Source organism: Metarhizium robertsii (genome assembly GCF_000187425.2).
Source record: "Metarhizium robertsii ARSEF 23 chromosome Unknown MAA_Scf_9, whole genome shotgun sequence".
NCBI lineage: Eukaryota > Fungi > Ascomycota > Sordariomycetes > Hypocreales > Clavicipitaceae > Metarhizium > Metarhizium robertsii.
In genome coordinates, this window is record NW_011942237.1 from 1274451 (window position 1) to 1294018 (window position 19568).

The 19568-nt window shown below is 56.2% G+C and overlaps 11 protein-coding genes across 11 annotated transcripts; 6 read left to right on the forward strand and 5 right to left on the reverse strand.

The window, feature by feature from the left end:
• Positions 1 to 143: 143 nt before the first annotated feature.
• On the forward strand, positions 144 to 877 carry MAA_09591 (sarcosine oxidase; the record flags this gene model as incomplete). The annotated part of the gene is made up of 3 exons (XM_007827589.1): positions 144 to 222; positions 306 to 546; positions 607 to 877. 3 exons carry the CDS (start codon positions 144 to 146, stop codon positions 875 to 877), a joined length of 591 nt encoding a protein of 196 aa, XP_007825780.1.
• Positions 878 to 1698: 821 nt separating this feature from the next.
• MAA_11551 (uncharacterized protein) lies at positions 1699 to 2109 on the forward strand (the record flags this gene model as incomplete). Its single annotated transcript, XM_011413546.1, has 1 exon — positions 1699 to 2109. One exon carries the CDS (start codon positions 1699 to 1701, stop codon positions 2107 to 2109), a length of 411 nt encoding a protein of 136 aa, XP_011411848.1.
• A 281-nt stretch (positions 2110 to 2390) lies between these two features.
• MAA_09592 (Peptidase S1/S6, chymotrypsin/Hap) lies at positions 2391 to 3293 on the forward strand (the record flags this gene model as incomplete). The annotated part of the gene is made up of 3 exons (XM_007827590.1): positions 2391 to 2648; positions 2712 to 2911; positions 2984 to 3293. The coding sequence occupies 3 exons, from the start codon at positions 2391 to 2393 to the stop codon at positions 3291 to 3293; spliced, it is 768 nt and encodes a 255-aa protein (XP_007825781.1).
• A 163-nt stretch (positions 3294 to 3456) lies between these two features.
• On the reverse strand, positions 3457 to 5594 carry MAA_09593 (acetyl-CoA acetyltransferase; the record flags this gene model as incomplete). The annotated part of the gene is made up of 8 exons (XM_007827591.2): positions 3457 to 3678; positions 3729 to 3947; positions 4006 to 4135; positions 4197 to 4308; positions 4371 to 4517; positions 4582 to 4821; positions 4884 to 4988; positions 5042 to 5594. The coding sequence occupies 8 exons, from the start codon at positions 5592 to 5594 to the stop codon at positions 3457 to 3459; spliced, it is 1728 nt and encodes a 575-aa protein (XP_007825782.2).
• A 481-nt stretch (positions 5595 to 6075) lies between these two features.
• MAA_09594 (Crotonase, core) lies at positions 6076 to 6984 on the forward strand (the record flags this gene model as incomplete). The annotated part of the gene is made up of 2 exons (XM_007827592.2): positions 6076 to 6470; positions 6546 to 6984. The coding sequence occupies 2 exons, from the start codon at positions 6076 to 6078 to the stop codon at positions 6982 to 6984; spliced, it is 834 nt and encodes a 277-aa protein (XP_007825783.2).
• A 1143-nt stretch (positions 6985 to 8127) lies between these two features.
• Positions 8128 to 8485, reverse strand: MAA_09595 (uncharacterized protein; the record flags this gene model as incomplete). Its single annotated transcript, XM_007827593.1, has 2 exons — positions 8128 to 8375; positions 8452 to 8485. 2 exons carry the CDS (start codon positions 8483 to 8485, stop codon positions 8128 to 8130), a joined length of 282 nt encoding a protein of 93 aa, XP_007825784.1.
• Positions 8486 to 10134: 1649 nt separating this feature from the next.
• MAA_09596 (fatty-acid amide hydrolase) lies at positions 10135 to 12028 on the reverse strand (the record flags this gene model as incomplete). The annotated part of the gene is made up of 4 exons (XM_007827594.1): positions 10135 to 10250; positions 10344 to 10484; positions 10573 to 11641; positions 11705 to 12028. 4 exons carry the CDS (start codon positions 12026 to 12028, stop codon positions 10135 to 10137), a joined length of 1650 nt encoding a protein of 549 aa, XP_007825785.1.
• A 1019-nt stretch (positions 12029 to 13047) lies between these two features.
• On the reverse strand, positions 13048 to 14511 carry MAA_09597 (Zn(2)-C6 fungal-type DNA-binding domain protein; the record flags this gene model as incomplete). Its single annotated transcript, XM_007827595.1, has 1 exon — positions 13048 to 14511. The coding sequence occupies one exon, from the start codon at positions 14509 to 14511 to the stop codon at positions 13048 to 13050; it is 1464 nt and encodes a 487-aa protein (XP_007825786.1).
• Positions 14512 to 14830: 319 nt separating this feature from the next.
• MAA_11552 (uncharacterized protein) lies at positions 14831 to 14998 on the reverse strand (the record flags this gene model as incomplete). Its single annotated transcript, XM_011413547.1, has 1 exon — positions 14831 to 14998. The coding sequence occupies one exon, from the start codon at positions 14996 to 14998 to the stop codon at positions 14831 to 14833; it is 168 nt and encodes a 55-aa protein (XP_011411849.1).
• Positions 14999 to 16433: 1435 nt separating this feature from the next.
• MAA_09598 (major facilitator superfamily transporter) lies at positions 16434 to 18127 on the forward strand (the record flags this gene model as incomplete). The annotated part of the gene is made up of 4 exons (XM_007827596.1): positions 16434 to 16556; positions 16634 to 17696; positions 17759 to 17925; positions 17990 to 18127. The coding sequence occupies 4 exons, from the start codon at positions 16434 to 16436 to the stop codon at positions 18125 to 18127; spliced, it is 1491 nt and encodes a 496-aa protein (XP_007825787.1).
• A 788-nt stretch (positions 18128 to 18915) lies between these two features.
• MAA_09599 (Killer toxin, Kp4) lies at positions 18916 to 19432 on the forward strand (the record flags this gene model as incomplete). Its single annotated transcript, XM_007827597.1, has 2 exons — positions 18916 to 19081; positions 19176 to 19432. The coding sequence occupies 2 exons, from the start codon at positions 18916 to 18918 to the stop codon at positions 19430 to 19432; spliced, it is 423 nt and encodes a 140-aa protein (XP_007825788.1).
• Positions 19433 to 19568: the final 136 nt, after the last annotated feature.

Genomic DNA, 19568 nt, shown 5'->3' on the forward strand with positions numbered 1-19568 from the left:
GCGGCCGGAGCCTCGAGGCGGCCCACGTCGTCCTCTGCACCGGCGCCTTCACGCCCAAGCTGCTGGAGGTGAGCGCCGCGGCGAGCGGCCTCGACGCCCTGCAGGCCGGCTCGAGGATCTTGGCTGGCGGCATCACCACGGGCATGACGCGGCTGGACGATGAGTCGTACGCAAAGTTTGCGGATATGCCGGTCGGCATTCAGGGATACACGACGCTCAAAGGTAACAATGTGACTGCACCGTGTCCCCTTTACCGCTGTTGTTATATGTCTTGAGCAAAAAGGCTGACTAGTTGATGGTTCCAGCTCCCTTTATGGGAAGCCTGCCGCCCACCAAGGACAGGGAGCTCAAGTGGTGGGGGCAAAAGATCTTCAAGAACACCAAGGAGGTCCTTCCCGGGCGCTTCATCTCGATGCCGCCCGCGGAAGCCGACTATGCGCAGTGGAAGATATCCGAACGGCTCAAGGAGGACATTCTCAACGTGAGCAGCGCCTTCTACGGAAGCCAAGCTGCCAAGTGGAAGTTTGAAAAGCACCGCATCTGCTGGTAAGTCGGTTGCTGCCGTGTTTACTGGTGGCCCTCGGCAAACTGACCATCTACATGTAGGGATGCCTTCACCACCAGCTCCGACTTCATCATCTCGCCGCACACGGCGGCCAAGGGACTCTACGTGGCGACGTGCGGCTCGTTCCACGGGTACAAGTTCTTCCCCGTGATTGGGAAATACGTGGTGGACATGTTGGAGGACTCGCTCCCGGCCCAGCTGGCGAACAAATGGGCGTGGGACCGCGAAAGGCCCGACCCGTCCGTCAACCCCGACTGGCCGAGCTTCGAGATGAAGGACTTGCTGGATCCTGTGAGGGAGTCGAGGCTTTAAACTGCCGCGCAGACACGTCGAGTGTTTCCATCACATGAGCTGTTGCCGCAGCGGAGGCAGGGACTTGGGGGAACTTTTGGTCTCGGCAATACTATATGGCGCAATACATACATTAATATACGTGCATTCCATGTTTCTGACTGGAGGCTTGCTTCTAGTTTCCCGTCTGGGACGTATACTAGAGTGATTACGTGACTGGCCGTCTCGAGCTGGACCGTGGTAAAATCGCGCGGCGTTGATACGAGTCTTTACACCTGCCTTGAAAGTCGTCGATGGCGCCTTGCCAAGCCGAGCACTTGAGGGTATATGGAGACTTGGGCACACGTCTAGACTGATTATCTTGGGGCAGAACCTATAAGCTGTGGGTTGGCGCTCTTGCAATTTATGGTTATCGCCGTGAAAGGAAGGTTATTCAGGCGCAGCGGCTCCGCCGGGATCCGCCGCCGCGGGTTCCATTGTGAATGCTACCTTGTTTGATGGTGTAATCCAGCGAGTTTCCAAGAATAGACAACTGCCACAGTTGGAACTTGGACTTGGGAGCGACTCTGCGGCGTGACCATGGTTGATAACTGGCTACAACTCAAGTCACGGGGCGCATAGGTGCTTGTAGACGGCAACCGTCAACCCAGAGTCCAAGACAAGTCGACGTTTGCAAGTGAGAATTACACCAGACCAGACCAGACATGTACATGTAAGCATTTTACGCGCTACCCATTCCCCACATCCTCCCCGCCGTCCGTCTGAATGGCTGCTAATCGCCAACTACTTGGTAGGCGGCGCCGATCCGAGGCCCAGCAACACGAGGTGCTGCAAAGCCAATCATGTCTGCATCGGCGCTTGACAAAGTCCAGAAGGAGACACATGCCAAATTCGGACATGATCGACCGTTTCCACTGGCCGCGTGCGCAACCAGCGTTCTTGGTCAAAGACGGCGCGCGATCCATGGACGCCATTGGCCCCCGTGCCCAAGGGATGCCGGCCTGCCCAGGACCGAATCACAACTCGCGTCCGCCCTCGAACCTGCCTCTTCGGATCTGCCAAGAACGGCCACCATGGCCCGCTGGCATGTTATCGTCAAGTCGCCAGCCCTCGGCGCTGCGACCTCGACCATTGACGCCGTGGAGCGTCCATGTCGTACCAGACCAGACCCCTTCGGCCATGTCCCGTCCGCTGCGACTCTGGCTCGTGACTGGCCTCGCCCAGATTCGCGACTGTGCGCTCGCGAGCTTTAAGCTTCTTTTACGCAAGATCGGCAATCTCTAGCACGGGCTTTGACCCTGATGGATCGTCTGTGATTGCCCGTGTCATCGCCTCCAACATTGAACCCATCAACTCGATAGAATCGGCAGGTGACGGTGTATATCCGGTGCGCGTGTAAAGTGAAGCAAGTCTGCGTATAAATACCGGCAAAGCCTCTCACGATATTGGCCTTTTTTTTTTTCGTCTTCATCCCATCAGAGCAGTTCGACTCTTACTTCTTACACAGTACAGCATCTTCGGTCCCGCCTACAACATGGCCTCCAAGGCAGCTCTCGCGATTGCCAGCGCAATCTTTGCCGTCCAGTCGGCGACGGCCGCGCCGGCCAAGAATGGCAAGTTCATCGTCGGCGGAGAGGCTGCCGCCCAGGGCGAGTTCCCCTACATCGTGGCCCTGCTGTCGGGCAATTTCCAATTCTGCGGCGGCACCCTGGTCAACGAGGACACTGTCGTCACCGCGGGCCACTGCACCAGCTCAGACGTTTCGGGAATCGAAGTCCGCGCCGGATCACTGGTGAGTTGTAGTTGTCCGGGACGCACATCTCACGACTAACACGACGGCTTTTGCGCCCTGTAGGCCTGGGCATCTGGCGGCACCAAGGTCAAGGTGCGCTCGGCCACCCGTCACCCCGATTACAACGGCAACAACTACGACAATGACGTTGCCGTCTGGAAGCTGGCCACGGCGATTCCTCAAAGCGCCACCATCAAATACGCCAAGCTGCCTGCGCCGGACTCCGACCCTGCGCCCGGCGCCAACGTCACCGTTGCCGGCTGGTACGTACACATACACAAGCGCCACATTGATGAAGCTCCCGAGCCGAGCCCAGTTCTGACTTTTGAGTTTAGGGGCCGTTTGCAGGAAGGCGGCGCAACGCCCTCCCAGCTGCAAAAGGTGACGGTTCCCGTCGTGGACCGCGCCACCTGCAAAGAGGCCTACAGCACGCCCACGCCGCTGGAGATCACGGACAACATGTTTTGCGCGGGCCTGCCCCAGGGCGGCCAGGATGCGTGCCAGGGAGACAGCGGCGGCCCCATTGTCCAGGGCGATGTTTTGCTCGGCGTCGTTTCGTGGGGCGTCGGCTGCGCCCGGCCCAACAAGTACGGTGTTTACACCAGGCTGGGCAACTATGTCAGCTTTATCGAGCAGTACCTGTAGACGCCCGTCGTGGCAGGACATGAGCATGGTGCATGGTTGAGAAATGAGCTTCAGCCGAAATCATTTGCCTTCTCTCACACTATGAAATGGGCTCTCCCGTTGGCACAAATCATAGCATATTGACTTTGTCACATTGAATATATTGGCATGAACAAGCAGTCGTCTACAGCTTCGTCTTGGCATCGAGAAAGAACAGGTTCCGCCCGTCCTCGCCCGTCCGCACGCTTCCCGTCTTTCCCACGTGTTCTGCAGCCGTCATCGCCAGCTGAGACAAGGTCTGCTCGTCGCCGTGGTTGGCGAGGAACCGCCTGCCCGTCCCTCGTAGTCTGCCGACAATGAGGCCTAGTCCCGGCGTGCCATCCCGGTTGTACTCGATGGTATAAGTCTAGAACGACGTCAGCCCGTGTCCATGCGGCCTCGGCTCCCAACGCTCACCTCGATCGTGGCCGTGCCGTCTGCTGCTTCAACAAACGGCGGGCTGTATCCGTCGACAACTTCCGGCAACGGGTTGCTCGTCGGATACGCCTGCCCGTCTCCCCTGGGCCGGGCCGACAAGCACAAGGCATGCTGGTGCGTCAGCATGCCGCCGTTGGCGAGAATGAGACCAGTGCCGTGCCTCTTGGCTCGCAGTTCCCGGGCCATGGCGGTGATGGCCTTTGCCACGTTAATACAGTGCGGTGGCCTGCGCGGACGCGTGCGACGGGGGACTTACGTGCATGGAGTAGTTGTTTCCGGCGCCGCCGAACGAGGTCAAGCCCCCTAGCAGCGTGATGGGCTTCTGCCACGATGTGGTAGACAGGCCAACGTGGTCGCAGGCAAGCTTGGGCACAATGGGAAAACACCTGGCATGGCTGTGTCAGTGGCGGCGACTCCTACATGCAATTGAGGCGGCTGTGTACGTACGAGTAAAAGTCGTAGCAGTCCACATCGCTCGCCGAGAGGCCCGAAACATGCAGCGCGGCATCGATGGACTTTGTGATGGCTTCGCTGTGGTGCAGATGCCGCCGTTCCCAAACTGGCGAGGGATGCAGTTAGCATCCAGCGATCAACGACTCAACGGGCTACGTGTGCGCTCACAATTGTCCTTTTCGTGCGTGCCCGCGCCGCCCAAGACATAAATCCACCTGTCTTGGGGAATACCAAGCTTCTTTGCGTGTTCCGTCGAGGTGAGGATGCAGGCCGCTGACAAGTTGACGCCGTTGAAGGCATTCATCAGCAGGGGATCTGGTCAAGGCATTAGCTCGGCCGTTTGATTCCTTGGTCGGGGGGGGAATGCTGGCGGCGTTACACGGATCGCAAATCATCCTGTTCTTCTTGGACACGAGGCCGATTTGCTCGGCCGTCTTGGGAGGCTGCTGGTAGTTCCACGAGTAGACATTCTCGGAGCCGATTCGGTCAAACTCGGCATACATTTTGGCAGACTCGACGGCGCTCTCTGCCGCCGACAGTCCCCGGTGCGCACGGCGGCCATTTTCGTACAGAGGGTACACATGGATCGGCAGGCCCATGGAGTGCAAGGTGCCGGAGCCTAGGAGAGGCCGCATTAGACCACATAAGACGTGTGCCGTACGATGCGCCGACTAGACCTACTCTCTTTGAGGATGGAAAGGTCCAGAGATGCCAGCTGTTTCCCGTTGGGATCAGGCTCGAGCCAGCCCTTGGGGGGGTTTTCTCCGGCTTTTTGACAGGCAGCAACTGCGACGGCGAGTTAACAAACACGGTTCCTCGTTTTTTGAGGGGGGCCAGACGCGGAAAAGACTTGCGAGATGCCAGCGCCTCTCCTCCCGTCAAGACGGAGACGAGGCTCCTCCGGGCGGCAATGTCTCGGGCGGCCTCGTCGCATTGCAGGGCGGGTTGGTTGCCGCCGTGCTCGCCCAGGACGCGGCGCGTTGGCTTGATGCCGAGTCGATGGGAAATGACGCCGGGCAGGTCATTGTACGCCCATGTCCAGGTTGGCACGACTCTCAAGCTGTCGACGTGCGCCAGCAGAGACTCCTGGGCGGCGTGGTCGAGTCCGCTGTCGTCGACGGCGCGGCGAACAGCGTTGACCATGAGCTGTGCCGGCTCGATGGCGTCTTCGACCTTGAACGACTTGTTGCGCACGTCGCCCACGCCCACGATGATGGGGACCGCCGGTTGTTGCGTGGCCATGGTGCCGATGCCGTCTCGGGGGGAGTGAAATGGGTGCAAAAGACCAGCGGCTTGTTTGCTGGTGGAGAGGAATCTTGTCGAGGTCAACGTGGTGTTTTGATGCTCTGCTGGCTGGTAAACTGTATTGACGTATGTAGCCGGCAATCCCATGTGCTGCCGAGTGTTCATTGTCCCAAGTCCAGCCTCTCGGCCGACCAAAAGTGGTTGCCGGCGGGGTTGACAGTTGACAGACTGCCGAGTCTGGCCTGGTCTGGTCAATTCATGATTGAACATTGACGGAATTGACCCGCCGGGCAGCCTCTGAATATTTGGCCCGATAGTCCGATCAACCCCCAGTGCCAGCTGGCGCGTAGCTCTGAGCCGGAGTTGGGGCGGCTCCCGGCAACCGGCCCAACATTGCATGTACATACGCATCAACATTTGAAGGTACATGTACAGTCGATGCTGTACATGTCAAGTAGTTACAGCCACTCGGCTCGCAACCAGGGCAAGACTCTCGCATCATTGATCCCTTTTCTGCACAACGCATCACGTCGTCGTCCTTATATATTCTCGACTTGACATTTCCAGTTCTAGCAACCACAGTCGACTCACTCTTCTCTCCACGCACCCAGCTTGGTCTGTCCTCACCATGGCGCCATCACTCGCCTCACAGCCCCCCGAACTGTCCTTTTACGAGCTCAGCTTCCCCGCGGAGCATGTGCTGCTGGTGACCATCAACCGCGAGTCGCACATGAATGCCATCCCCATGGCCGGCCACTGGCAGGGCGAGCGGCTGTGGCAGTGGTTCGACGACGAGCCCCAGCTCCGCGTCGCCATCGTCACCGGCAAGGGCACCAGGGCCTTTTGCTGCGGCGCCGACCTCAAGGAGCAGGCGCAAAAGCAGCACGCCCTCGAGAAGCCCGACGCCCCGGCCTTTCCCACCGGCGGCTTCATGGGCCTCACCACGCGCGTGGGCAAGAAGCCCGTCATTGCCGCCGTCAACGGCTTCGCCCTGGGCGGCGGCTTCGAAATCGCCCTCAACTGGTACGTCTTCTCTTGTCATGGACGGCTGCGCGGCCACCCCCCTTCAAGGTCCTTTTTTTTACTCACTGTCCGCAGCGACATGGTGGTTGCCTCGCCGTCGGCCACGTTTGGGCTGCCCGAGGCAAAGAGAGGTCTCTGGGCGGCGGCCGGGGGCATCCCCCGCGCCGTGAGGACGTTTGGCATGCAAATGGCGTCGGAGATTGTGCTTGCCGGCCGCGTCTTGTCCGCCGCCGAGGCGAGGGACGCGGGTTTCTGTCGGGTCGCCGCGTCGCCGGGCGCCGTGGTGGCCGAGGCCGTCGCGCTGGCCGAGGACGTCGCGGCCATGTCGCCGGATGCCGTTATCGTGAGCCGTGCTGGTCTCAGAGAAACCTGGGAGACGGCGAGCGTCGAGAGAGCAGCCCAACTGGTCCAGAACAGATACGCTAGGGGTCTCTTGGAGGGGGAAAATCTACGTCTGGGCCTCATGGCGTTTGTTACCAAGACAAAGCCAGAGTTTGTACCGTCAAAGTTGTAATAATACATGTAGCTGCCAATTCTGTCCAGAGTGTTTATCACGGCCTCGACTACGCGTGAAAATGGGATGCAGTCGGCGCCGCCAAGCAAAAATGAAACTTCAATGTTGTGTCGCGTAACACAGCCGGCTACACTGAGACTGGTTGTACGGACAAGGCACTGGGATGTTGGTCTGCAACACCCCGGACGCCACTGAAGACGTCAACCAGTGCTGGTGCCGTATCTGGTACTCAAGGTACCAGACATACACAATTGACATTGTACTCAAGTGCTACTACGGAGTACGGCCGTCGCTAGACACCGGGGGCCGAGGCTCTCGGCTGTTTGGACCGCGTCAAGGGTCAATTGATGCGGGGTCCGGTTCGTTGCGGAGGGACTTGACCGAGTTGACGTTCAATGTTCTGCTCAGCTGCCCAGGCACCAGGGTAACTACAACACCTGGTAGGGTCAAGTTTGATGGTTACGTTGACCCTATTGGTCACTAGGAGAACAAGGATAACGAGAACAGAGGTCAACTAGCGTCTGGGGGTGGATCGTGAGTTACACCAGACAACATTGAAGCTATGTACGGAGTACAAGTTCCTGATGGACTCGCTTCCAGGCGGGAACGGCACCGACAACATACACTTGACACATGACTGAATCGTACCACCGCCTTCGTCTTCTGGGCCCGAAGAGGCTCATCATGTTGCTCATCACAATGACTAGCGCCTTTTCTTCGACGCTTTTACCCCGTGGCTGATGCGTGGTGTTTTAATACACCAACACATGGAATGGAGCCTCACGTAGTATTCTTATTGTCGTCAAATACGGGGCAGCCTATAATATCCGGGGGCAAGGGATTTGAACCGACGGGTTTCTCAACGTATGGAAACCTGTTTCGCAAGCCTACACCCAACCATTATTATTCGGAAAGCTCGCAATTGGATATAGACACAGCCTCGTTGGGTCATCTTGTCGATGCAATGATTCTATTCATCTCAGTAGCCGGCTACCTAACTAGCAGTGAGGCTATTCCCAGTCTCTCCTTTGCGTAAGAGGGAAAACCGTACCCGGCCATGTACTAGTGAAGTGGCCGAGTCGGATGAAAACCCCTACCGCACAACTCAATCCTTGACGATGCATCCGTCTGCGTACACTTTGCCTACTGCTGCTGCTTGGGAACGCCAAGAATGTCATCCATCTGACTATGAATCGAGTTGAGGTCGTTCTCTAATTGCTGTTGTTCCGGAGTATACGTCTTGGTGAGCTCCTCGAACTTGGCATCGCCCTGCTTCTCCAAGTCCAAAAACTTGGCCTTCTTATCGCCCTTCAAGGGCTTGTCGTTGAAGTCAAAGATCTGGTCTCCGCCGTTGTTGGCGCCTTGAGGGGCCGCCAGGGCAGATGCGGCAACTACATGTGTCACAATGTTAGTTGTCGGTTATCAATTGATGGGAAGAGCGGAACATTGAAGGCGGTGGTGACGCACAAGCCAGAATAGCAATAGCAGTGAAGCGAACCATGGTGAAGTTTGCGAGGGGGTTGGTTATATAGAAAATAATATGGTATAATAGTTTTGGAGAATAATCAATACGGTAGCCAGACCGAATGAATTAACAAGCAGAATCGAAGATGAACCGAGTGTGATGTAGTGTGATGGAGTGTTGTGAATGATGTGCTTCTGTGTGCTTGCGAGCTGCTCTATATATACTCGGATGCACAACTGACAATGCGTTGCATGACGTCGCAAATTGTCAGCAGACTCAGTGTTTGGTGTTTACTTTGTATGAGACTTTGGGGCAACGCATGTTTCAGTCGCGGCTGCAACATGGAAAGATGACATCGCAAGGTTCTGCTGGGTAAAATGCGTACATGGAGACACCTTGAATCATTCGGTTCGCAGGGGGCTTCGAGCGCAGTGACCGAATGGAAAAGGCTGCTCATGTTCCAACGAGGCAGGCTGATTATTGAGCTTTACAATTTCTCCTTGTTCGCGAGGTCAACTGCGTAGCTTTCTTCCTCTTTTCCTTCTTTTCCCCGGGTGCGGTGTAAACACCATCTAGTTTCTGCAGGGGCAGAATTATATCGTTGATGATCTTCTCATGCCAATGCATTTCTATAGCCATTGGGCATGCACGAAAATCCCCCAGACGACGAAAAGCTAAAACACCAGGCGAGTCAGAAGCATACGCCGAGTGAGAAACCCACGTTTGTCCTTACGGGGCCTTCTGACGTCGCAGAAACACAGCGCCCGGCTTATTACGCCGATGATTCATGGTGTGCTGAGTCGTGAAAAGTCCTGTTTCTTGACGTTCGAATCGAGCTTGTTTCATCTTCTGCGGCGCAGATCACCCGCATCTTGTCGTTTGACACTGGTACTTGCCTGGGGGTACGATCTGACAACGTAAAAAGAAGCAGAAAAAGGACAAGTCCTCACAAAACTATCAGCTAAAGACCAAGACTTTACCCATCAATGACAGGTGCCGTCATAATTGAGGGCTTGCACGATCCTCACCCGCCAAATGCCTACCGAACACGATCTGGTTGGTAGAGAACCTCGATGCAGATTGCAAGTCAATGCTTGTACTCCAACACAGTGTTTTGATATTCTCCCTTGCATCTCGTCTTTGTCTTTCTTTCCTTTAGCCGTTTTCCAGAGGCTGTCATTTGCAAGCCATCTGTTCCAACAACACCGCCGTCGCATTGTCACAACGCACCAGACCCTGTATTTAATGCATGCCTCCACTAAGGCATCGATCCCGTCACGGGGATTGAGTACGGCTTCGGATTTGCCGGCGCTATATCTGTTGTGTGTCTCGTTCTTTACTGAATCCCTTGCCTTGGGCGTTGCTTCACGGCATCGGGGTCGAATTGGCCATGGCAGCCAAGTACCTCATTCCAAAAAGATATTTCCACAAAAGCATGTGTAAAAAGTTGTATAATGTACAAGTTCTAAAACTGAAAAAAAGAAGAAGAAATGTACGACTCTCGCGCTGTTGGATACATGTCACATTGCCGTCCGGTATAGGGTACATGCACCAGAGAGAAATGGACGCAACAAAAAACAACAACGTGGATAAGTTACATGCTATGCAAGCTCATCTACCTAGGTATCTTTGGTCTTACACAAAAACGACAACAAAGCTACATGCTGATTATGCGCGCGCAGCCTCTAGGCGCGCAGTGCCTCCAAGACCCTTTTCCCCATGGCCAAAACCTTCTCCTCCTCCAACCGCCGCGCCACAAGCTGCAGACTAATCGGCAGGCCGTGCATAGTCTCAGCGTCGTCTATTGAATGTCACATAAGTATGCATTTTTTTTTTTTTTTTGGCTTCTTGCATCGCAAACTAATTTGTTCTTGGGGCGGTGGGAGATACTCACAGTCACCATTGATGGCCTCGCAGTCCGAGCCGAGAGGCTGGTATAGTTCCTCAATGCGGTCAATAGCCTTGTCGACAGCTAGGCCGGTCGGGAAAGAAAGGCACGAGTAGTCGAGAACGTTGAAAACACCCGTGTACCCGACTGAAAAAAAAAAACAACATAAACACGTTAGCCCAACACGTTTTTTTGCTCTTCACCACCTCTTGGCCCCCTCGTCGGCACCACCTACCATGCTTAAAGGAGCCGTTCTTGACGGTATTGAACGGAATGGTCGGGCACAAGATGGCATCGATGCCGGCCCTGTTCCAGCGGTCCAGGTAACGGTTCTGGAAGTCGACTCGTTCCAGCTGCAGGTTCCACATCTCGTACGTCGAGAGCTCCTTCGCGTTCCTGTACTGCTCCATCTCCGGTCTCCACGGCTCGCCCGTCCTCTCCAGCTGTTTCCGGATGGCCGTGCCTCCGTCAGCGACAAACATGCGGCCCAGAAGCTCGAGGCCTTCCTTTTGGTCAGCAGGGTCCCATTCCACCACGTCGTGCCCGGCCGCCTGGAGTTTGGACACGACCTCGCCAAGGGCACGCGTCACCGGCGGGGTCGGGCGGACCATGTTGTCGTGCCACATGACGGCAATCCTCAGCCGGTTGGGAAGCTGCACGTCCCGCCAAGGCATGGGCAGGCAGCGCGGATCCAGAAGCCAGGGCTGGCCGTCCACCACGTTCTTGGTGTACATGGTGATGTCGTCGAGGGTCCGCGCCATGGGCCCGTTGACCGACTGCACAGCTTCCTGTCCCGGCATCCCGGATCGCGTGTTTCTCACGGGGAACCGCCCCGAGGATGGGCGAAGCGTGAAGATGCCCGTGCAGGCGGCGGGAATGCGAAGCGAGCCGCCAATGTCTGACCCGACGCCCATCGGGCTCCCCTTCATGGCGAGAAGCGCAGACTCGCCCCCGGAGCTGCCGCCGCTCGTCGTCTTCCTGTTGAGCGGGTTGACCGTGCGGCCGAACACATTGTTGACGCTTTCCGCAATCATCATGGCCGTGGGGGTGTTGGTCTTGACGTAGAAGACGGCCCCGGCATTCTCCAGGAGCTGCGCCAAAGTGGAATCCGCCTTGGCTGCGTCGCCGACGAGAGACACGAAGCCGACGGTGGCATCCAAGCCCTCGAGGTTGAAGTTGTCCTTGAGAGAGATGGGCAGGCCGTGGAGAGGACCGACAGGCTTGCCGGTCTGCTCGAGATGCCGATCCCTCTCCTTGGCAGTCTTGATGGCGCGATCAAAACACGTCTCGGACAAGCAGTTTGTCTACAAGGGCAATGCGTGTTAGCAATGCGGGTGCATCACGGCATCTATATGCGTGTAACATACCAGCTGATGGGCAGCCGCAGCTCTCTTGCAGAAGGCCCTCGTCACCTGCTCGCAAGAGAGCTCTCCAGACGCAAGCCTGGGAATCAGCTCTGTCGCCGATGCGTTTGTAATGGCGAGCTCCTCGGCCGTGAACCACCCACACGTCTCGGGCCACGAAGTCACGTCATCTTCAGTCTCGGCGGGTAGCACGTCGGCCGGAATGAGCCATTCCTTGGGGATGGACGCCAGCAGCTCTTGTCGCTTCCTGGCGCCAATCTGCTCCCAAGAGGCACGACCATTTGTGCCGTTTGTTGCATTGACGGCGGTTAGCGTGGCTGACGTCATTTTGGTTGGCAGCGCAAAAGTGAAGCCTCTCGCCTCGTGCTGCTGTCGCTGACGGTGAGGGAAGCAAAAATGCCCACTTTGGCAGAGGCAAGGACAAGAATAACCCGATCGTGTTCAACGAAGCGGACCTGTACTAATTCCATGCCGCGGCCTCGTACAAAATGGCGGAATCAATTTATAAGAAAGACGGACTGCTGCCCGATGGCGGCGCGTTGCACAGTCTTGGTTCAAGTCGGCGTGCCAGGTGCCCCATGCATCAAATGCATCAATGGCAGCTGAAGCAGCGAGACGCAGAAGCTTCAATGTCGCCACCCCCAGATGCCCTGGTGCTATTTCGGCGGGTGCGTGCGGGGTGCGAAGGGGCATCTGGCGCCGAAGCAATGCCGTTTGCCCTTTTTCATAGTCAACTTGTACCAATGAGGCTATGAAGCCACTGGGTTGGGGCTGGCTGGAGTCGTCGGAGGGTGGAGGACACCGACCGAGTGAAATAGAATGGTTTCCTGTTATGGCAGTGTTTTGGAAGTTCCACACAATGGGCGACGGTTATAGTCAAGTCAGGTGGGAGCGACGGGTATGGCGTCCGAGGTAAATGGCGTTCCACGGACCTGGAGTCCAGTCCAACAGCCGATGTCACCGGCCGGCGGGGAACCGGGTGCAACCCCCGGGACTTTGGGTCGTGGCTTGCAGTCCGGTGGTTAATCGCCTGGTCATGCATCTTTGTTGACCGTTGGGCCACGCCATGAGACTTACTTGGTGGCGCTGCCTGGTCAATATCAACCATCATCAACTCTGGCGTGGTCAGCGTTGAGCGAGCGACAACCCGTGTACTATAGTCTTCATGTCCCGAGGCTCACAACCAAGTCACGTCGAGTAATAAATAAATATGAGTCTGTGCACCAGGGCCAGGGGCCGCTTGTCGAATATCTGGCGAAGGGAGGCTAAATCATTTGATGCTTTTTTTTTTTTGAGCTTCTTATCTGTCCTTGTATTTAGAGTCAAGTGGTAATGGGAATTCAACGTTACTCAACACGTCCCGTCAGTCCTCTAGCTCTCCACCGCTCTTCGCATTTTGCCAAACCATCGGGGTAACGCTGGACACCTGCATGATTGCAGTGATGCCAGTATGCACGTAGAATTTGGCATTGACGCGTCGAGGTGGCGTGCATGCCGGCTAAATATGCCGATACGGCTAGGTGAATATAGTAGATGGAGGATGGCGTCATGCGAGAAATCAGTTGGCAAGCACGCTCAACGGCCGAGTTCATGGCTCTCTGTGCATGATCATGTGCTGTGTCCTCAAGCTGGGCAAGCACCGCAATCGCGGATGCACATCTGTTGACGTTGGCCGAGAGGACCCAGGCAGACTCGTCCGTGTCGATCTTGGCAAGCTGGTCCATGGCTAATATACAGCAGCTCAGGGCATCAGTTGCGACTTCGCCCTTGGCCACCCGGCTAAACAGATCAAACGTGTCTGCCGAGCAGCCTACAACCTTAAAGATGCTTTGGTCGAGAGTCTGCCGATGCCAGTCGTCAAATATAAGACCCTTACTGCCTCTGGCAATGGCGCCGAGTGTGTCCCACCAGACCAGTCTGGCAACAATCTCTGTCAAACCTGTTACGGTGTGGGACAGCTGTTCCAAGGCGGGCGGATCGGCACAATGGTAATCTAGAAGGGATTTGGCGCCGTGGAGATGTCGCTGCCATTCGCCAAAAGGACTGTCGCACACTTCTAGCACTGCAAAGGCAGCAATTCCCAGAAAAGCAAAGGGGTTTGCGGCCTCGAGAGCCTCGTTGAGGCCAATCAAGGCGGCAAGGCGGTGGCGAGCCGTATCTATCGAGTCCCACATGTCCCCCCCAGCAAACGGCCCGGCCAAGCGGCCCTCGATACGCGCCTTCATCAGATCGTGCAGCTTGGAGATGAGTCCCACAGCCTCGGACGAGAGATAATGGCCATGGTCTGCCGCTGATCCGTCTGATGATATAATGTGTTGGTAAAAGGCGATGAGACTGGTGATGAAGCTGTTTCGGTCTGTGGCGGGCATGTGACGCAGCTCCAAGACGGGACTTTCGCTCTTTGGCGCAGCGGCATCGCTGGTTGGCGTCTTTATCAAGTCTTGCTCTGGCGACAAGGCATTGCCGTCGGACAGCTTCGACCTGGGCTCTCTGCGCTGCCTCTTGGACACCTTGGTGGCATTTGACGACGACGACGAGGCCGAGGGTGAAGCCAGAGATGAGGCTGGGCTGGAAGCTGAAGCTGGGGCTGCCGAGGGAACAACAGCGTGAGAGTCCTTGGCCAAGCGATCCGCGGCCCAAATGACGCGCTGCGGATATCCGCCGCAGGTGATGTTGGCTTCAAGACATTGCGAGCATGATGGGCGATTCAAGTCGCACTTGATGTTCCTCGACTTGCAGCTGTGACAATCCCGGTCTCGGCGCATTCCACGCGGCTTCCCGCGTGGCTTCACCTCCACCGGTGGCACCATGCCTAGGAAACACGTACGGGCATCAGGCGCCGCCGGTGGGTTTCGTAAAATATTGACAGCTGGTGCGCGGAGGGGGAGGTTCAGGCTGACGAGGGGACCAGAATATCCATGTTCTAGTTTGGTCTCATCCTAGGCGGCAATGCGGGCGCTGGCGGTCAGGCAAAGGGCGCTGCGGCGAGAGGTGAAAAATGTCGCGAGGCGACAGAGAGATGGAGGAGAATAGGTTCGTTACTGGAAAAGGAAAGAGGCCATTTGCGCAATATTTAGGGGAGGAAAGAGCGACCGCGGGACCGGTTAAATATTGCCGGGGCAGACAGAATCAGAGGCGGACGGAGAAGAGGAGGGAGGACGTGGGAGGCAGGGAGGACGGGTGGACCAGGAAGGAAGGAGACATGGAGGATACTAGATAGAGCCGTAGGATGAATACGGGGGTGCTCCATAGAGGGCTTGGGCTCTCGTGCGCTTGTTGGGCCTGTTGGATGGCCATGATTTGCCAGGCATCCGTCCTCATCTCGTCAAGTCTGGGGTGACGCGCAAAGCTTGACCGGTGCGCCACAGTTGGTTTGGCTTGGCGCCTGGCTGCATTATCCGCGCGAGGGAATGGGAGCAAAGCGACAGTCTGGGTCAATGGATAGGCATGAGCCTTCAATGTTGTGTGATTGCTCATGTTACAGCACCGTCCCCTGGGGCCATATGAACTGGTGCCTGCACCGACGTTGGACGGGCTAGACATTCCCATGCGTGTGATTGCTCACGTCAATGGCAGCAGCAAAGTCGTCAGCCCGAGCAATGGATACCACATGTCTCTGCTGTCAATCGTCTGCTGTTTCAAGTTGCTTCTGCCAACGGCGAGAGCTGCAATTCCGGACGTTGAGCTAAGCACCTTCCCCTGGTTCATCGCCACGTTTTCCCTAATGTTACCCCAGACTCTCCGGACCAGGGCCGCGTCGGAGGTGCCACCATCCCAGACAAAGACCAAACCCTTTTTTTCGAGCCGTTTGTGGCGATCCGACATTCGGCACACTAGACCTTATCACCCCCTCCGGAGCTAGTTACGATATGACTGACCGTGATAACTCTCGGTTCATTGTCGAAGCGACGGTATGGCGGCAACGGCCAACGATGAGGCGTCGAGTAGTAGATGGACCTGGCGATAAAGTAGCAAGCACTCGAGGGCGTTGGCCTTGCGTGGCGGCTCTGGGGAACGCCATTATATCCCAACTAGGCATGCGATCAAATTTGTACCCCAGCCTCGAAGGCTTTCCCCTCATGCCAAGATGGCTTCATCGGGAGACGACCGGGTCCTGGGTTGACGATGCAAAAAGCTGGAGTCTGGAGTTGAGTGTCTGTCCTTTTACGTCAAGTTCTGCAGCACGAACTGGTGTCGAGATTAAAAATTTAGTCTTCTTGGGTCCAGCCAGCCAACAAAAGCGGGACCCAGCGCCATGCTTAGCAGCAGCCCCACTGAGTCAATGGGCACCTGGAACCAGCTGCCACCTATCTGGCCATGTGCAGCGCTCCAGCGCCTCAAGTGCCGCCTGAAGTTGGATCAAATTGATGCTGCGCGGGGTGCCATGCCAACTGGGCCCTGATCCTCCATGTCAACTCTGCCAGCCTCCAGTCTACGCAGCACCATGGCATTCCAAACCGCCATTCTCGGCCGCAAAGTCTTTGCATCCATCCTCCCCCATTGCACGCGCCGGCGAGGATAAAAACTCCTTCGTCGCCGCATCCACCACGACAATCCGGGGTTCTCCACCTACTTTAAGCAGCATCTAGACATGTCTTGAATCGCGACATTTCTGCTGCGGCATTGATCCATATCGACTCTTGGTTCTCTGTTGCCACGTGCGTCTCCTGTACCAGGGCCCCTCCAAGCACCAGCCAGTCCAGTCTGGTGGTACCACACACGATTGGCCGTCATGGCGTCATCACGACTTCGCGAGTACTTCCATGTACAATATCAGCCCGGAGAACGGAAGCTCATCCAAAAGATTGACTTCTTCATCCTCACCTTTTGCTGTCTCAGCTACTTGGTCAACTACGTGAGTGGCGACGGCCCGTGGGGGTTGGTGATTGCTTCGGCACCAAATGGTTGACAAATTCCTTTACCATCTCTTAGCTCGACCGCAGCAATCTTGCCAACGCCTACGTATCGGGCATGAAGGATGATCTTGGCTTTGTGGGCAACCAGCTTAATGAAATCAATACCTGCTTCACCGTTGGGTACGAAGACGCCATCTGCCCCGGCGATATTCTCCATGTCCCGTCTCCCGCCTTCAAATTGACTGACACATTTCGCAGCTATGTTATTGGTCAAGTGCCGTCCAACCTGTCCCTTCACTATGTCAAACCTCGCTTCTGGTTCCCTGCCATGATGATTCTCTGGGGGGGCCTGACCATGGTCACTGCGTCGGTTCACAACCCGCAGTCCATCATGGCCATACGATTTTTCCAGGGCATCTGCGAGGCCTCAACCTTTGTGGGCACGCACTATATCCTCGGCGCATGGTATACCGAGCGCGAGCTCGGCAAGCGCAGTGGCATATTTACTTCGTCCGGATTGGCCGGCACACTCATTGGCGGTTTCATCCAGTCCGGCATCTACAAGAGCCTCAACGGCCGTCTTGGACTTGCCGGATGGCGATGGCTCTTCATCATAGACGGCTTGCTCACTGTGCCCGTGGCCATCTACGGCGTCATCTTCTTCCCCGACACGCCCCAGACAACCACGGCCTTTTACCTGACCGAGGAGGAGAAGAAGCTCGCCATCTCCAGGGTCCCAGAAATTCCCGAACAATCCCCCATCACCCTCAAGTTCCTCAAAAAGGTCGTGTCATCGTGGTACTGGTGGGGCTTCGTCGGCCTGTGGTGTCTTGCCGGTGAGCTGGAAAGCTTCAGCACCAACTCCCTCCTGGCTCTCTTCCTGCAAAACCACCCCGTCAACAAGTATACTATTCCTCAAAAGAACAACTATCCTACCGGCGTCCCCGCCGTCGGCATCGTGTCAACCTTGTTTTGGGCTGCGCTGACCGATTTCCTCGGCGGAAAACGCTATCTTGTTGGATACTTTATCGGCGCGACCAGTATCGCCACCTCCATCATGATCTTGGTGTCGTCGCGGGACCCCGAGAATCCGCACTCTACGACCGTTACAATGGCAGCCTACTACTGGGCAGGTTCAGGTAAGCTGATGCCGTCTGTCCTATACCGTCTACGCAGAACGAGACACTAAACAACCATGCAGTCTATGCCTGCCAAGCCACCTTCTTCGCCTGGTGCAACGACGCCATGAGATATGAGCAGGCCACCTTTCGCAGTGTTGTTCTCGCCGGCATGAACCTTGGCAACAATGCCGTCAACGCATGGTGGAGCATCTTATTCTACGGAGCATCAATGGCCCCATGGTTTATTGTAAGTCGGAGACGTGCGCCTACATATACATGATTGACCATGGCTGCTAACCTTTGTCATCCAGCGAGGCATGTGGGCAATGATTGCCTGCTCTATTGCGCTCATCTTTTGGACTGTCGGGCTATCGTGGCTGGATCGCAGAAACAAGAAGTCATCGGTTGTGGAGGTTCATGAAGCAGAGAAAAAACTTCAAGAGGCTTAGGTGAAGCCCGTGTGGAGTCGATGCTGAATGTTGGTAATGAAATACTTGTATTGCTGCGCGTAGGATAATTCGGACCATGAGATGGCTATATAGGCAATAATAACTGTAATCGATATCAAGGCTCGTTGCAGTCATCTGTACATTGACGCTGAGGCGGTGGTCGTGGTGCCTGTGAGAGGCAGCACATGGTCCACTCGAGCAGTCTGGTGCGCCATGTCCACATCTCATCAATTGATGTCTTTTGTTGAGTCAAGGACATGTAGATCCAAATCTCTGCTCTCACTCAAACCACTGCTCCAGACATGACTTTTCAAATGGGTGGCAATGCAACAACACTAAGCACTAACGCTCCCAATGGCAAGACAAGCCCCATTGCTGGGTTGTTGCAACCAGTCGTCATTCCATGTTGCTGCTCCAGACTGGTTCCGCCCAATCCATCTCATCGACCTGGCTGTGCGCTAGAATCAACGTGTCGGGTGCCAAGGCTTGGTTGGTGGAATAAATGTCAACGTCAGGCACCATGGTCATGGACGCGATCTACCTGTCAGCGACGAAGTGGTCTAGTCCACTTAGTTGCCAACGGGTAGAGTCAAATTAAAAAATGGCAGTCTAAGAATTGCCGTCATTAGTGAACTAGTCATATTTGAACACATTTGGGACTCGCCGTGTTTATATCTAGTCGGGCGCCGTCACATATTACTGTTCGTTATGCCATGCACATTCGCCCTCTTACATGACCTGTCAACCACGGTAATACTACACAAGACGCGTATCAATTTTTCACCAGCATGTTGGCCGTCTACCTCGGTTTCATCGGCACCGCATCTGCAGCCATCAACTGCCGGGGCAGTTCCGCATGCGCCTCTGACCCCGGTGCGTCTGTGGAAACGATCCAGGCCCAAGTTCACACATTGGTCGCCCAGGGAGGCGGAGACGGGATATTCGAGGCACAAAGTACGTACGGGAGAAATCTCATCTGATCCCATCCACCTGCGCGCAGGCGCTCGCCAAGAGGCTCGGCACCAGGCGTCTGCTAACCGAGCAACAGGGCCAATTGCATGTTCGCAAGGCAAAGACGGCAGCTTCTGTGCCTTTTTCCAGAACACGTCCGGAACCGGCAGGCAAGCCGAGGCTCTTGTCCAGAAGCTCCTCGACCGCGGATGCAAACGTTGTGGCTCCGTGGCCACTCACCCTGGCAACGATGTGTCCGCGGGAGCCTTGACTGTGAATTTCGTCAAGGAGCCGTGCTGCAAGGGGGACTGCTTCTGCTCAGGGCGGGGGGCGAGGATTCGAAAAGTGGAATGAGTTTTGCCAAAACAGGCGCCTTGCTTGGGCAGGATCTCGCACTTTATGGGCCTGGCGGAGCGAAGCGGTATTACTGACTCGGGTGACGACGGCACGGGTTGCCCATGGCCAGATCTGGGCACTGGGTGGTTGCACA